Source organism: Nymphaea colorata, chromosome 10 (assembly GCF_008831285.2).
Source record: "Nymphaea colorata isolate Beijing-Zhang1983 chromosome 10, ASM883128v2, whole genome shotgun sequence".
NCBI lineage: Eukaryota > Viridiplantae > Streptophyta > Magnoliopsida > Nymphaeales > Nymphaeaceae > Nymphaea > Nymphaea colorata.
Window position 1 is genome coordinate 15023769 of NC_045147.1, and position 11805 is coordinate 15035573.

The window sequence follows — 11805 nt, forward strand, 5'->3', positions numbered from 1 at the left end:
GAAATGATGCATAAGTTTATTTCTATCAAGCAAAAGTCCTATGTTACCTTCAAAAGGAGCACTTGAGAAATATACCTAACTTCATGGATGCACCAGATTTCCCACTGCATAACTTTTGAGCAGAAACTAACAAATAAAACTAATTGGATGCTATGAAAGAAAAAATTAACCAAGTTAAACATTTGATATTATAGGTATAGTTAAAGAGTCAAATTCAAGCTAGCATCTTAATAGTTATCTTATATATATGACTAGTAACTGATTTAAGTTAGTGATTGACTTGCTTTAAATTGACAGAAATGATTTTTTTTTATTAAATAGTGCAATGGTTAGGTATCCTTTGTTTCACTGGGGCGCCACATCAAAAAGTTAAGCGCGGTATTTTGTCATCGTGTAGCCTTTGAATGTGAAGTAAGCATTTTCTGCTTAAAAAGACGAAGGACGAACAACCGCAGTGGAATTTGAAAAGGAGAGGGAAGGAAGCGACAAGACAGAAAAGCTACACGTTCGATCCGCCCCTGGTCTGTAATGCATTATCATCGGACCCGGATAGGAAGACAAAGAGAGATTCGTAATGGCGTGTTTGTCACGCCGATTCATGGCTGTCGTTCGCGTTCTCCTCTATATAAGAGGGAGGAGGCCTAGCATGGCGAACACAGAGTAGCGGAAACAACAGGAGCACCCGATTTCCTCTTAGTGTTCCCAAGATGGCCTACTGCCAAAACAGCCGCGAAGACGAAATGAACGACCCGTTCGGCTTCGCCATGCAGCCTTGCACCTTCCCGCCGGGGACGGACCAGAAGATCATCCACGCCTTCGACGCCGTAGACAAGGACTGCAATGGCTACATTGAGGAGTCCGAGCTGCGGACGGCACTGTCCAAGTGCAACCAGACCTACACCGCCCGAACCATCCGTTTCTTCATGTGCGCCTTCTCCAAAGACACCACCCGCATCGGTAAATTCGCTAGACAGCCCCTTCTACTGCATATAACTCTTCCTTTTAGACACCGGATCGTCTTAAGAATTCGTTTAAGATTTGATCCCAACTCTCATCTATTATATGCATAAGCAAACTTTCATTCTATTGTGTTTAGGCGGAATAGACACCAGGAAGGTGCATCGATGAGAAAGTAATTAACCATCGATCATTTGAGAGAGTTTGACAATAGGAGCACTTTGTTAAATCTGTCTTCATTGATAGACCTCCCACCCAGCTAGTTTTCCATAAATGTTGACGACAAATTCGTGGAACACTGCAATGTTCGTGTTCTCAAACATCCCTTTTGATTTCACGTAACCTTACATCCCATCTCGTGCATGGGGGCGTAAAGTTGAGCAGGAATTCACGTTGGGATGTGGTTTATGCTTCTTATTTATTGATTAATTTCTTATGCGACTTCAACTTGCAGGACCCACGGAATTTGTGGACCTTTTCAATAGTCTGAAGAACTGGAGGGTACGTCAATGTGAATAGTTTGCATTAAAAAGTACTGAATTAATACTCATTTAGTGCAAACACATTCGTAGGGTCTCATAATTATGTTGAAGATTGGTTTCGTTGGTTTCTGCAGGATGTGTTCTGCAGGACTGACAGGAACAGGGATGGAATCGTTGATGCCAATGAACTGAGGACTGCTCTCAACAGCCTGGGCTTCCCTGTTTCTCCCAAAGCCGTGAATTTCATGATCGCTACGTACACTCGCGAGAAGTCCAGCACCGGAGTTTCCTACGACAAGTTCATAGAGTACGTGACATCTGACTCTCTTATCTCCTAGACTTCAAGATCAGGAAGCCTTTGCTTCAAGTTCGAGAGGTAGATTTGTTTAGATGAAGTAGAATCCCTTAATAGTTGCCAAACTACATATAGGAAGTACGTAAGAAGCATCAATATGCAAGGCATATATTCAGGAGCGGAGGCTGGTGTGGGTACTATGTGGGCAATTGCCAACACAAACTAACAAAAAAATATTCATTTTTATATCGATACTTCAGGGTAATTTATCTTTCTCATTTACATATTGGCGCTTCTTAAAAAATTTAACAGTTTTTAACTAGTGCCCTTAGCCAGATTTTTTTCGCTCTATCTTAAGTACATGCCATACTGATAAGATTGTGGTAATTTGTTTTGCAGGTGCTGCGCCATTGTTAAGGTAAGAGCATCTTCACCAATCAACTATTTACGCATAAACTGACAGTCCAGATCCGGAGGCGCTAATAACTATAAGTCCTGCACTTCTAGAGAAGTTTTTCTTTTCCATTAATCCTTTAGCTGTTCAAACAACAGCTTTGAGAATCTATGATTTCTTCAATGTTGTTCCATAGGATCTTAGAGCCATCACTTAACCCAACTGAAATCAGGATACTGCTCCGTATGATAGACCTCATAATATGGACCATACAAATAGTTACCACTCTTGATCTCCCTTGATAACCGTAGCAATGTAATTGTATCGAGGCAAGTTCCAATTTTTCACTCGATCGTTGGCGCATCAACTTGCATCTCAGTAGTATCAAATATCACACGACTGGTCCTAACTCCTTTAGTAAAATAAACTGGTTCCAAATAACTGATGGCATATATATACACATACATATATTCAATTGATATACATTCTTTCTCTATATAATCATTGTCCGCATTATTCACATGACTGTATCCAAGTATGTGACAAACTAAAACAATCTCATCTTAGGCTAATCTTACTTTGAGTCTAGATAACCAATCATCACCCAAATGAATTGTATGCAGGGGTAGGGCTAGAAATTTTTAATTGTACGTGCCAAACTATAGTTTCAAAATTTTAACAGGAGCTAAAGTATAATTTTTTTTATATATACTAAACTATTTTTTTTTAAATTTAAGTATAAATTTTTAAAGTTTTTAAAATCTGAAGGGGAGCCAAGGCCCATGCGAGCCCTCCATTCCCTCTGCTCCTGACTGTATGTGGTCCTATTCTAGCGGCCTGAAGCTCACCTCAGTGCCTTGTCGAGCATATTCAGACTCACCTTGTAGCTACTTTGATTTGGAACCTAAAAGGACTGGATGAAGATTCAACGACTAAGTAATGAATTCTAATTACATAAATAAGACATTGTCTTTGATGGGTGTTAAAACTATTTACCAGTCAAACTCAAACATGTGCAATTGCTGACTACTCTCGGGCTGATTACGATGTTTGTCTGTTCGTTGATACAGGGACTCAGCGAAAGGTTCAAGTGGCAGGAGAATTGCCCGGGATCCGCTACATTCACGTATGAACTCTTCATGCAAGCAGCTCTGATGTTCACTGCTGCTTAAGGCCGCAAATCTCTACTTTTCCAGGACATGAAGATGTTGAAGTGGACTAGCTAGGATGGCATCGACATTTATGAAATAAGGCTTATTATGCTATACTTTCCTTATAACAAAATGTGGCTATCCAATATATGATGTTTGTGGTAGTAGCAACTTTGGAGTACTATGAAATTATGCAATAATAAAAGGCCTTTTTATATATCATAACTTCCATGGTCATTGAGAATTCGAGATTATCAGGGATGTCAATGTGCACCAGGGCTCTGGTCAAGAAGCATGGCTAACTTGAATTGGTTAAGCCAAAGTCTTGTTACATTTTCGTTTTTTTCCCACAGTCTTAACGAAATCCAAATTCAAGCACCTGGTCAGGTTAGCTTCAAGTTAAAACATTCTTCTTCATATTTGACAGACGGGGTCAAATTTGTTTATAGAAAGTCGAACCTAAGACTGAGATGGACCTAAATCAGGTTAAGCTGAATCCGTATGAATTTTATTCGCTAAGGCACAAATCCAACCTATGGCTGCACTATTTTCATTAATTGCTAGAGGCGTTTAAACATATATAAAATATGCTGCCATCCAAAACCATGCCATCAATTAGTCCAACAAGCCTCTTGTATGCATGAACATGTGTTCCCAGTACATATTCACTGGTTCTTGTCACATGGAACTAGCGTCCAATTTGTTAAGAATGAGGCACTCTCACATTGTCTTCATGCACCAAGAAAATAAAAATCCGAAAAGAAAGAAAGAACACACAAAGATTTATGTGGTTAGGAAACACGGTTCTCTTACATCCACAACCACCACACAAAGCAGTTTTCACTATCACAGTAGAATACAGAGTTTAAGGCAAAATCCAAAAAAACAAAAAAATAACATAAATGCCCTTACAAAAAAATCGACTTAGGAAAGCCTATCAAATATGGATCGGGCTCCACAGCCCAACACATATGTCCAGTGCTTGTTTAACATCAGCTGGACACACCTGTAAACATGTCCAGTGTTTGCCTCTACTGCATATGGAAAACACGGACAACTATGTATGGTCATTGTATGTGCCGGCGGCCTATCTGACTTTAGTTTTCTGGTCAGTTCATAACTGTCTTCAAGAAATGCATTTCACCATGACCAAAATCAAAATGCAAAGTCGATACTTTCCACAGAATTTTGGCACGATCCACGTTGGTGCTGTGAGCAAGGGCAGCCTTTTATATGATAGCATTCAGGTATGCGCTGCTTTTTTGTGTATGTTATGGTATAGCAAGTGACCTTTCAGCATGACTACCTGGTCGAGTTTAGTCATTCTTCTTCCATTATATTTTGTATTTGAATTCATAAGTTGATCCTTTCTGCTTTTCTCATGTCTGTCATTTACAAAATTTGCTATATAGTTTATATTTTGTTTGGCATGTATAGATGGAAAGCATACGTTCTTATTGGAATAAGGTGCTGCGATGGAAAAGAAGACTGCTGATTTTGGCAACCGATTACCTGAATAACCCTAACTACACAACTGAACCTCTTAAAAATAAACCACAGTAGGCCATCAGCTACAATTGCAAAACGCTGTTGATCAACGCTGGTGGCATTTGGAATTTTTTACGTCGTTAAAGTTCAATGGATGTGAGCTATTGTTTGTTGATGGCACAATGATATGCCATTAAATTCACTTTAACATCTGAATATTATAATCAATGATGGAAACCATGTTGTACTCATCAAAGAACTCATCCAAATGAAGCATAATTATGTCAACCGGGAGTTATTGTGATTTAATATGACATCTAAACACCCCATTTTTGACATCTCCAAGCAGAGACACACACTCTCTCTTGTTCTCTCGCTTAGGTAGCAAAAGAAAAACTATGCATATTCATGCGAAAGGATTGGGCTGCAACTTTGATTCGCAAATTGAACATCATGTCGCGTCTGTAATCGAAAGGGCATGCAGTCACCCTTAATGACGACTGTGAGATAAGTATTAGACTTGCAACCCCAAGATAAGGCTTAGATTTAGAAGGCGCCAAAGTCCAGGTTGGAATCTTCATAACTCATAAGGATAAACATCACCACCTCCACAGCTTATCCATAGAATGGGAGAAACCAAAAAGCTACGGTCAGCAAGCTGCGGCTCGCCTAAATATGGGAATAATCCAGTTTGCCTTTAAAGACGTAGAGAAACTCCACTTTTTCTTTTGCCATCAGATAGATTATTTAAAATTAGATGCCAAAACTGCTTCCGCAGGCATGGGCAGGTAAAAAATTGAGGTTGCGTTTGGATGACAATGAAAAAAAAAGGTTTATGTGAAAACTTGGATTTGTAAAAACCAGGTTTTCACTTTCTAAAACCTAGTTTTTGTTTCACTTTCACTTTTTAAAAACTATATGAAATCTTTAAATATTATCTATAAGATATTATTTCTATATTCTTATCATTTAAGAATAAAAGAAATGGGAAGGGGCTGAAAAGTACCATGGTGATGCCTAAAGGCACCGTACGCTGCTCAGAGTTTAGATGTCGAAGCTATGAGGCATACATAAAATCCATCTCAAATACTCAGACGATGTATGCAAATTAATTAAGAAAGAAATTAAACTTTATGACATCAGCAACCATTAAACTTCATGGCGTGATCCTTCATGGCATGGATCAGAGGATTTTTTTTAGGGGATTTTTTTCAGGGGCGAGCGAAACGGTCTATGGGTCGGGTCAAACTAAAAAAATTGATTTTTTCAATATAATTTTTTTTTTTCCTGTGCTCACCCGAGCCATGGCCCAAGCGGCCCCCCTCCCTCTGCCCCTTTGCATAGACAACCATGATGCATTAGTGAGAAAACATTACAAAAGGCTCATTAGATCTGAACATGTTGGAGCGTGGAGCTTGATCCCTTTGTAACTAAATTCCACCTTTTCTGTAGACACCATTAATTTAAAGAGGGCCAACATTTTTTGTACTTGTTCAAACCATGTAAATTCGAATGATAGAGGGCCTTGTCTTTAAACAAAATACACACAAAGGTCAGCACCCTAATCAGTAGCGGAGCTATATGCAGGTTGGTGTAGATCACATTTGCTAGATGTATTGATGCGGCCCATAGCAATTTGCACCTTTGTATATATCGGTACCTTTAAGAATCTAAAATTGTTTGGATTAATACTCTCATACCAAAATTTTTGACTCCGCCGCTGACTAATCCGGAACCTGTCATTTACTAATTTTAACATTTGACGGCCAAACTATAGCCTACATGTATAATATATTTCCTCAAATTCATAGCCAATGATCCGATCGACTACCGGTTGCAAATTATATATAAGTTGTTGAACCCATTTTGCTTGTCCTAACGGCGACTTTACTTGGAATACTTCTGGTGACACGAATCTAGCGATTGAACCAATTAGTGTACATTAATTCTTTAATTAGAACAGCGAAAACGGCGGACACATTCGTGTATTCTTCAGAGATTGAAGGAAAAGGTACTTAGAACACTTGGTTCGAGGGGAACCCCAATCGATCGCAAAGGGATTGCTCGGGTGCCGGAAAAGATCAGAACTTCTTACCAACGGCCTCCTTATAAAGCAGAAAAAAGTAAAAGTGATGATACAATTGGAAAAAAGGTTGGAGCCAGAGTACTAAAAATGGTAACAAACTAATGTTAGGAAGAAGCCCACTTTTTCTTTCCCACTTACAATACCTGAGAAAAAAACCAAAAAAAAGAAAAGAAAAGAAAAAGACAAATATTTTATGTGGTTTGGAGACAAATTCTCCTAGGCTCATGGCTGCATAGAGTTTTTTAATATCACAGAAGCATCAAAGAATGCAAGAGACCGTTAAGGTTATGGCAAAACCCATAACAAGCAAAATTACACAAAAGTCTTTATAAAAAAATCATCAATAACAACTAAAATAATGATAAATCAAGCTCCACACTCCAACAACTAAAATAAAGAAACACTACGCGTGTAAAAGCCAAAGGAGTAAATGCGGCACCTGGCCCTTCCCTAAGCATACGATAAGGTCTACGATTCCCAGAACGTAACGTCCTTCGTCGTTCCTGGTTGGTGATACGGTTGTTACTACAAAGTAACACTGCGAATTCACATTGACAAGTTGCCATCTCTTACATCAGCGGATTATAGATCGATGCAAGGGTTTCCGAGTCCTATCACCGCTTCTGAGTTGAAAAATGATGAAGCTCAAATTTAGCTTCAACTACCTAGTAACTTATGGGCTGAATGTAATTGAAGAAGGTTGGAACTGCTGATCATGGTCAGTGAATTTTATCACCCATATATAGACATGCACCACCAGCTGTTCTTGTCATTAATTCATGGAGGCTTGGCACCTGCTGGTCGTGAAATCTGTCATGGACGTTATGTGATGTAGTAGTTACACAAACAGGACGTGGAAACCCGACCTGATCAACTTGGAGGGCATTTTCCTGCTTGGTTTTTGGGCCGACGTCAATTAATATAGTTTCCTTCTTATCTACATTGTACTCTTCTAACGATAGCATTAAATTCACTTTGACATTATAAAACGGCCTGCGCAGTGGCTACAGAAAGGAAATCAACGCCGCCTTCGCCCGTTCTTTTTTGTTTCGAATATGGCTTCTTACCCCCTGCTCACGTTTTTCCTGCCTTTTCTCTTCCTTTTCATTGCTCGCCTGTTCAATGTTTCTGATGCTCAACTCCTCTTTCAGGTGAAGTCATGAAGCTGTAGGAGAGAGCTCCAATGAGTTTAGAGTCATGCCTACATTGCTGGCGTAATGAAACCTTAATTTAATTTGTAACCTGGCACATAAGCACTATTAAGCCTTGATGCCTCTTTCTTTATTTCTTTTTGGCAGGACTAGTATTAGAAGATGCGGATATGTTTAATCAATGCTTTAATGGGAGTGAGTTACATGCCGCAGTTAGGTGCACGCAACCCATATACGCCATAAACACGGAGGGGACATTTTTGTATTTAAAAAAAATGTTCTTCCTTGTCTTTTTACTCTTTTTCTTTTCATTTTTATTCTTACAAAAAAGTTTTCTTTTTTTGAGGGTATTTTCTTCATCATAAATACACTGGTTCATGAAAATTTGGTGCCCTGCCTTGCTAGATTAGTGTGGCCCTAATGCTAAGCAAGGGGAAGATATCATGAGGACTCTGAAATCCCTTCTTTTTTTTTTCCTTGACGTCAGGGTTGAGGGTCGACATGAATCATTTACTGGACTTTCACCAGTTCACCGGTTTCATCAGCTAGATTATGCCCATAAGGCAATATATATATATGTGTGTGTAGGATTTTCTATTTGTTAAGATATATGTTTTTGTATTAATTGATACCCTTCCAATTTGCCCTTAAAAGGGGTTCCTTTTTCTCTTTTTCCTTTCAATTCTCTTTTTTTTGGCTTCTAGTCTTCACCTGAACCTTTTCTGTTGTCAAAGGATGCTGCATGTTCGCATAGAACACTATTCATGTGCTCGACCCCTCACAAAGCACCACGTCATCTCTCAAAAAGAATGATTTTATAGGCTTTTTGATTTTGTCCTTATAAATGGTGCATTTTTTGTGTTTCTACATTCCCGAAATTCGGTGCTTGTGACGTGAACAGCATCTACGCCGGATTTTGCAGAGAGAGTCGATTGGGTTAATAATTTCCAGCGACAATTTGCATCTAATTTTTGACTGCGTATAAATGTTCTAGAATTGTGAGTTAGGATGTTCGTCTTCGGTAGAAATGGAACCATGCACTTGAATTAATTGTTTTCAATGTCAAAGTCACGCCTGGAGGAGGAGAAGTTCAAAGAAATGCATACTGATGCAAGCTGCATGCTGAATTATACTGATAATATGAACTGATATTTTACAAGTCGATATTTGTAACATCATATGTCTCGATATAAAGATGTACAGAGAATGATCAGTACAAGTTCACACGCTTTTGATCTGCAGGGGTTCAACTGGGAATCATCAAAGAACCCACAAGGATGGTATCGAGTTCTCAAGAACTTGGTGCCACAGATAGCAGAAGCGGGCGTCACTCACGTATGGCTTCCTCCACCCTCGCAGTCTGTTTCTCCTGAAGGTAACCCAAATTCACCTACCATTGTTTTATTCTCTCATTTTCATGGTCCGCAAAACTACTGCATAGTTGCTTCTACAATTTGAGGCCAATTTTGCTTCTTTAGAGGGGACCAACTTTAGAGATTGAATTATCACAGGCCATCAGTCTTCAAATTACCAGAATTCAACCTGCAGAAGCAAAATACTTTTACAGGCATCAAAACAAACGGCTATATGCATGTATACATCCTTAATTTTTCACACAAACAGTGTCTGCCTTCCACTTTCTCATATTTTTTTACAGCTCAAGCCTCAATTCTATCGCATGCATTAATTAACCTTGTAGAATTCCTCCCATAATTATAAGTTCTTTGTTATAAATCATCGACATAGGTTACCTGCCGGGCCGATACTACGATCTTAATGCATCAAAATACGGCAACGAAAGGGAATTAACGGACCTCATAAGGACATTCCAGGCATCAAATATCAAATGCATAGCCGACGTCGTGATCAACCATCGGACGGCGTCTCGGAAGGACAGGCGCGGCGTATGGGCTGTGTTTAGTGGTGGGAAGGGCGACAGAAGCCTCAACTGGGGGCCCTGGGCCATATGCAAGGATGACGTTGAGTACTCCGACGGCACCGGAAACTACGACACAGGAGATGGCTACGGTCCGGCACCGGACATCGACCACCTGAACCCCAGGGTGCAGAGGGATCTCACTCAGTGGCTCGTCTGGCTCAAGACCCAAGTGGGGTTCGACGGCTGGCGGCTGGACTTCGCAAAGGGGTATTCGACCGCCATAACCAGAGGCTACATACAACGGGCCACGCCGCAGTTCGTGGTGGGTGAGGTGTGGAGCTCGTTGGGCTCCGACCCAATTCAAGGCCCCGAAGCTCACCGGAGGGAGCTGGACAACTGGGTGAAAGAAGCCGGCGGAGTGGCCACTGCATTTGATTTTACCACCAAAGGAGTGCTGCAGTCTGCTGTGACGGATGAGCTATGGCGGTTGAAGGACCCACAGGGAAGGCCCGCCGGTCTGATCGGAATCTCGCCAGAGAAGGCTGTGACGTTCATAGACAACCACGATACAGGATCCACACAGAAAAACTGGCCTTTCCCGCCGGACAAAGTCATGCAAGGATACGCCTACATTCTCACACATCCTGGAATCCCTTCAATTGTGAGTACTATATTCACTTCTCTTTGACCGCAACCTCCTTAATGTTTTCTTTTCACCAAAATCAGCATGACGATCCACAGTTGCATATCGTATATGCTCCAAGCAAAAATCTTGTCAGTAGTCAAGAAAGTCTTGGTCGAGTAAAACACAACAAAATTTATGGGTCTCGAAAAATCATGTGAACTAAAAAGTTTTGCATTTATGAACATGTAGAAACAAGAAGATGCTTCAGGTCGTGCACACCTTTTGAAACATATAATGCTTTTGTCTATACCATACCACCCTTTGTAAATTTTGCAGTAATTATGAGTCCTAACTTTTTGAACAATAAACTAATATTTGTAAATTGTACACAACCAAAGGATGTCCAGACCCTTTCAACTATATACTAGCATTTGTAAATTGTACACAACTAAGATAGTTTGGCAACAAGAACACTATGTTCCTGTTCCATGAATTCACCCTTGGGGTGTAACACTAAAACAAGTATTCCATAAACTTACTCTAATGATTGAAATAGATTAATGAAACACCTACATAGTATTCCTTTTGCCAAACGATTTGCAAAGCAAAAAAGAAATAATGGATGACAGGTAAAAGATGTCTCGCTAACTGGCATATGCTTATACAGTTCTATGATCATTACTTTGACTGGGGTTTGGCTAAAGAGATAAAGATGCTAAGCGGGATCAGAGCGAGGAACGAGATCAAGCCTCAGAGCTCGGTTGAGATACTTGCTGCAGAAAGAGATATCTATGTTGCTAAGATTGATGGGAAGGTCATCACAAAAATAGGGTCAAGGTATGATGTTGGTGGTCTGGTGCCTCCAGGGTTCTGCTTGGCTACTTCTGGGAAGGATTATGCCGTATGGGAGAAAATATAGGCAAAAGAGATTTGCTACTTACGTGTTTGGAGGTTTCCATTTCTGTTCATGCAAGTGAGGAGACACTTCGTTCACTCATTCATGTAGTTGTGTTTTTTATGAACTACTGTCAGCATCATTTGAAAGATTGGATGAGTGAGTTAGTAAATAAATAAAAGAATGTTAGACTCAAACTTTGCAATGAATGTATCTACAAGCATTAATCCTCCAAAACGGAGGACTTTGGAGATTCAAAGAGTTGGCCTAGTGGCAGCGACCACAGCTGTTTGGCGGCAGTTAAGCTTCTGTTCTCATAAGCGTCAAACTCATTATACCAGACAAATTAAGGCGTATTTTTTAAGATAAGGAACATACACATGGGTTTGACTACCATGTGTA

The 11805-nt window shown here is 40.0% G+C and overlaps 2 protein-coding genes across 2 annotated transcripts; both read left to right on the forward strand.

Annotated features, from left to right (window-relative positions):
• Positions 1–659: 659 nt before the first annotated feature.
• Positions 660–3496, forward strand: LOC116262820 (calcium-binding protein CBP-like). Its single transcript, XM_031642327.2, has 5 exons — positions 660–957; positions 1412–1458; positions 1574–1746; positions 2134–2152; positions 3199–3496. The coding sequence occupies exons 1-5, from the start codon at positions 708–710 to the stop codon at positions 3298–3300; spliced, it is 591 nt and encodes a 196-aa protein (XP_031498187.1). The 5' UTR covers positions 660–707; the 3' UTR covers positions 3301–3496.
• A 4405-nt stretch (positions 3497–7901) lies between these two features.
• LOC116262711 (alpha-amylase-like) lies at positions 7902–11587 on the forward strand. Its single transcript, XM_031642198.2, has 4 exons — positions 7902–8004; positions 9247–9379; positions 9751–10544; positions 11176–11587. Exons 1-4 carry the CDS (start codon positions 7909–7911, stop codon positions 11425–11427), a joined length of 1275 nt encoding a protein of 424 aa, XP_031498058.1. The 5' UTR covers positions 7902–7908; the 3' UTR covers positions 11428–11587.
• The last annotated feature ends 218 nt before the right edge of the window (positions 11588–11805 follow it).